Source organism: Anser anser (genome assembly GCF_964211835.1).
Source record: "Anser anser genome assembly, chromosome: 18".
NCBI lineage: Eukaryota > Metazoa > Chordata > Aves > Anseriformes > Anatidae > Anser > Anser anser.
In genome coordinates, this window is record NC_139739.1 from 11,485,813 (window position 1) to 11,491,029 (window position 5,217).

Genomic DNA, 5,217 nt, shown 5'->3' on the forward strand with positions numbered 1-5,217 from the left:
TTAACATATAAAAGCTTGTCTGAAGTCATCTCATTACAGTGTTCTGCTGAGCTCAGTAGATGAAATCTGCACTGAAGCACGGGGCAGGGCGTCCTGCAGCACCCGCTGCTGGATTTCACCCACCTGGCTCACGTGACAGCAGCAGGGTGCCGGGTAAGCTGCTGCGTTCTTCCTTTGGGGAAAAACAGTACTAGCAGCACAGACATAGCTTCTCTTTTTCATACTGTGCAAAAGAATGTAGAAGCTGCAGAGGGAACTGGAAAACAGTTGACTTGGAGAAGAAAAACTTCAAAATTAACATCGTATTGGAACAGACTTGGGGCCTTAGAATTGTTATCTGTGGGAGATAATTAAGATCTCCTAGGTTCCCCTTGAAAACTGTAACGAGCAAAGCTAAGAAGCTTCTGAGTGACGATGGTATATATCACATAGACATGCAATGGAGCAAAAATCGCTTTGGTATGTACCATCTGTATGAGAACATTGTACAACGAGCCTGCAGCTTTATGAAAAGCATGGGTGTGAACAACAGCTGTGCTGATGTACCAGAGAACCTGAGAGCTAAAGATCAATGTTGGGAAGGCACGCAGGGCTTAAGTTAAACATCTCTGCTGGAATTCCAACTCAGGAAGGGCTGGGTAAGGGAGCTGCCTCGTGCCTCCTAAATATCCCAACAGTTGACTATGCAGGACGTGCCTCAGTACCTACTGAATTTTTATCAACTGATGAACAGCTATTAGGCTAATATTGAACGTGGGATGACAGTGATCATTTAAACCAAACATAATACTACATTTTATGTTTGATTATTCCGTTTCATGTTCTTCATGATGAACGCATGACTTGTCAGTGTTACCAGACACAGGAGCAGGCATCAACATTGGGCTGGCCCAACCCTTTGCTCCTGCACTGTCCTGTGGGGAAGCTTCAACACCAAAATATGGAACTTGTAAGGAGTCACAGGATAACAAAAGAGTCAGATCCTGAATTCAAGTTTGGAATTATTTATTTAAAGGACCTCTACACAAGTATGGGTGGAGCATGCACCACCGTTCAACTTGACTGTAGAAGGAATGTGGTTTTTCTTAAGTGATGGTTCCCACAGAGCAGCCTGGTCCGAACACAGGGAGAGCCAGAGTCCTGGCTGTGGTCAGCATCTCAGTTTTCATCTTCATAACCGGTTGGGAGAGCATTAACGTGAGGGTTGTGGAATAGAGTTTTGTTCCCATCGCCCCAGGGGAAGGGCTGTCGGAAGAAGAAAGACAATAAAGCCCTGACAGGTAACTGAAGGATCTAATGCAGCACAGCAACTGTGGGCTCAACAGCACACATGGACTCACGCAAGTTGGCACTGCTTCCAGGCTGGAGAAAGCAAGAGCTAGCAAATAATCTCCATTAGCTGGAAGCCTTTAGATAGCAAGGTCACGGCTGTCACTTAAGCATATAAATCCATTGTACCATACCACGAGGACCCCCTGCTTTGAGAATTGGGGATCACCTCTGTTAGCTTGCAGGTCTGCATCAGTAAGCAGAGCAGCTCCCTCCATGACTTAACATTTTTCGGCAGGATTACTTGGGGAGGCAGCTCTGTATTAGCCTGAGGTAAGCAGAGCAGCTCCATGATGTAACGTTTATCAGCGAGGCGTTAGTGGGATTGTTTGGGGCTGGGGGGAGGCCTGTGTGTGCAGCGGATCCCTCACCTGAGCTGCGAGGAGCGTGCTGTGTCAGACAGCCGCGAGCTCAGACCGTGGCTATGCACACGGCGCCTCAGGAGCTCAGGAACCAAGAGCTGTGCTCGGGTGGCACCGCGGTCACGGCGAGGAGGAGGAGGAGGAGCGGGGCGGTGAAACAGGGGCACCCGTACCTTGGTCCTGATGCGGAGGTGCGTGTAGGGGACGAACTCGGGCCGCTCGCCCTCGTGCTGCGCCTTCAGGTAGCAGTTCAGCATGCACACGGCCACGCCGGGCAGGGCCACGACGAAGGTCAGCGTCCTCCACAGCCTGGCTGCGGGCACCGCACGGCTCAGGCCCGGGGGCACCGCGCCCGCCGCCCGAGGGCAGCTCCCCCCCCGCCCCCGCCACCGCCCCGCCACCGCCCCGTTACCTCCCCCGGCCTCGTGGGTCGCCGCCGCCGCCAGGCCGCGTCCCGGCACCGAGCTCAGGGCGGCGCGCAGCAGCCGCGAGCCCTTCCCCAGCGCCGCCATCTTCCTCCGCCGCCGCCGGAACCGGAAGCGGGCCCCGGGCCTGGCGCTGCGCTTCCGCCCCCCGCCTGACCTTGAGCTGCGGCGGGCTGCGGGCTGGCTGCTGCGCATGCGTGGCCCGGGGATTGGGGGGGGGGGTCACGTGAGCGCGCTCGTGCAGCCTCGCTGAGGGAAGGGGAGGCGGCGCCATCTTGGCGCTGGGGGGGTGGTTGAGGGTCGGGGGGCAGCGCCAAGGCGGGGGTAACGGGGAGCGCCTAACAAAATAGGGAGGTTTGGAGGCTGTAGCTGAGGGAATAAGGAGACCTGAAAGAAAATAGACTGGTAGCCTCGTGCTAGCAGAAGCAAGGGAGATAAGGGATGTGAAGGGTAAAAAGCAAGGAGAAGAACATCCGCAGGAAGGCTCCAGCCTGACCTGCTGTAACCAGGATGGAGTCCTGTATCCTTAAAGCAAATTATAATGTTGTTCTGCAGCAGGAACTAACTTAAACAAAAATACTCTTGTTTATGGCAAAAACAACTGTAAGCAAGCAACAGACATTAATGCTTCCAAAGCTGTTTGCGTGGTCATTTGAGAGCAAAGGAGAGAAAATAAAAAATCAGTAAAACGAGTAGTAAACTGCTGCCTATGGTGAGGAAATAGGCATAAAGTGGGACTCCAGAAAAGATTTTGAGCTGTGCTGCTGCAATAGCCTCAAAAGACAGCATGAGGTGAGAGCAGCCAAGGTGTGCTTCTCCCTGGTTCCCTCTGGCACCTTTACTCCTCTGACAGCCCTGAAAGTGCTCTTCAGGGGAGAGAATGGTCTGAGAGCTTATTTAGCACTGGCAACTAACTCTTAGCGCAGCTGCCCCGGGTTACAAGCAGTTTCTTGTGAGTGCTGCTTCCACTCATGGAACTCCAGGGGGCTCGTGGAGAGCACTGCAAATGGGGCTCAGGTCTGTTCTCAGCCTGAGTGTGCTGGCGGCTTCATTATGGGCTCATTTAAAATGGGATTTTCTCAGGCTTTATCGTCCCAATAGCTGCAATTAATCTCTATATTAGGTATGTCAGGAGACTAATGGGGCTGATTCACTCTTCTTTAAAAGTAGCATAAGTTGGGAGTGACTGCTTAAATACACAAAAGAGTCCATGTGAAAATTTTCTTCTAGCTGACAGAAGCCAGACAAGTATTTGAAGAAAACAAGCTATTCTAAGAATAGAATTGTGAGGAATGTTTTGATACTATTTTATAAAATATTCTTAACTGTACAATGTGCAATGGTTATCATCACTGTGATGATTCTGTTCATCACAACAGCATAGATTTATACAGAGCTTTGGGGAAAACACTGGTGAATGAACCCAACCCTGCCGCTGCCTCAGTAGCTACCTTTGATTACTGACCTATGGTGTGAAAACCACCCTTTGTACTCACTGGTGCCTTACAGAACAGACTGAGTTTTTTCCAAAACAGATCTCTATCACTCGATTTAGAAACTAGCTGGTCGCCCTTAAAAATGTGATCCTAAATCAAATACTGGGAGCCTTCTGAGTGCAGAAATGCTACACGATTTAGTTAAAATAAAGAGATAAACAAAGTGGTGGGAGCTAGTCACTTTCAGGAAGTTTTTTTTTTTTTTTTCAGTGTCGTGGTGGGATAGGTGGAGATCAGGCCAGGACTTCTGTAACCTGACTCGGATATCCGCTAAGCACCTCCTGTTGGATATGCAGCATCTGTCTGATTTGAACACTTTGCATTGTATTGCTGTGCAGTTCAGCAAAAATCTGAATGGTTGCAGTGAGCTGATGTCCAGCAGAGGTGGAGTTGACTGGCCAAGCTGAAAGAAAAAGAAAAAAAAAGTTTGTAACACAAGAAAGTTTAGGCTTGTTCTAAGCATGGAAATGCTTATGGAGGCAGGGAGCGTTAGCTTTCAGATAACAGTCCTAAAAGCGAGTTCCGCAATAGGTTTCACTTTATTTCACAATCAAAGCCCATTCTCAAAAGTCTTTTGCCTTTTTTTTTTTTTTTCCTAGCTGCAAAGCTGGATAGCAGGGGGAAGAGAACATGGATAATGCATGAACCGGTGATGAGCTGAGATTTATAAAAGCCTTCCATACTGTCTGCTGGGGCTGGAGCCTCCTGGAGCAATGCCGGACTGGCCCGCCTGGTGGCAAACTGCTTTCACTGGAGGCACCTCTCTGCTTAGCAGGTTTGGGAACAACTGTGCTCACTGGGAGTGCAGGCTGTAATCTCATCTCTCTGTGTTTGGAGGTTTTCAGGGGCCCGCTCATCCCTCCGGAATAGCAATGTGCCCTCCATCAGGTACTGACCTGGGCACCTTCGTAACTAGTGCAGAGTTGGTGCTGCAGAGATCGTGCCCGTGTCTCAAACTTCACAGAGTTTCTGGGGGGTTCTTCATCTTCCCCCTGTAGTCCTGGAACTGCGGAAATCAATATTCTGCCATCTGTAAATCCTTTGTTCCCCTTTTCACCAGGGCTTTATCAGCTTTGTAAGTGAAGGAGGGAGGGGGGGAAGAGGGCGTTGAGAGAGCCATTGTCCCTTCTCTCGGGAATGATCTGGAAGTGCTATGCAAATCTTCATTTGAAGACCCTGGGAACTGGGGGAGGGCTTTAGCTGCGAGCTCAGTAGGAGGGGAGCTCTGCATCCCTGCTCACACACTTCTGCCTAGTGCAAGTAGCAGGGAAGAGTTTTTTTGAACTGCCAGAAGAGACGTTTTGCGCTTTGTGTGCTTCTGTGAGGTTTTGCACTCCTGTCTCCTGCTTTGTGCTTTTTTTTTTTCTGCCTGCTTCTGCTGAATTTTTGCATAAGAATTGGGTAGGGGAGAGATCCAAGGGCTGCAAGTGGTAATTACGAGATCAGCGTGGTGCAGGGTGCACAGACACAGGCTCCCTTCTCGCACACTGATCTGGGTCTCCTGCCAGGCAGCGGGTGCAGCTCCAGTGGTGCTAGCCTAGGTGCCCTGTGAGCACAGCCCAGCTGCTGGCCTTAGCACAGAATGCAGACACGTTTTCAGTAAGC

The 5,217-nt window shown here is 50.5% G+C and overlaps 1 protein-coding gene across 1 annotated transcript; it reads right to left on the reverse strand.

The window, feature by feature from the left end:
• Positions 1 to 988: 988 nt before the first annotated feature.
• Positions 989 to 2,263, reverse strand: COX6A1 (cytochrome c oxidase subunit 6A1). Its single transcript, XM_083803408.1, has 3 exons — positions 2,104 to 2,263; positions 1,865 to 2,004; positions 989 to 1,245 (listed from the first exon to the last, which is right to left on the reverse strand). The coding sequence occupies exons 1-3, from the start codon at positions 2,201 to 2,203 to the stop codon at positions 1,159 to 1,161; spliced, it is 327 nt and encodes a 108-aa protein (XP_083659534.1). The 5' UTR covers positions 2,204 to 2,263; the 3' UTR covers positions 989 to 1,158.
• Between the last annotated feature and the right edge of the window lie 2,954 nt (positions 2,264 to 5,217).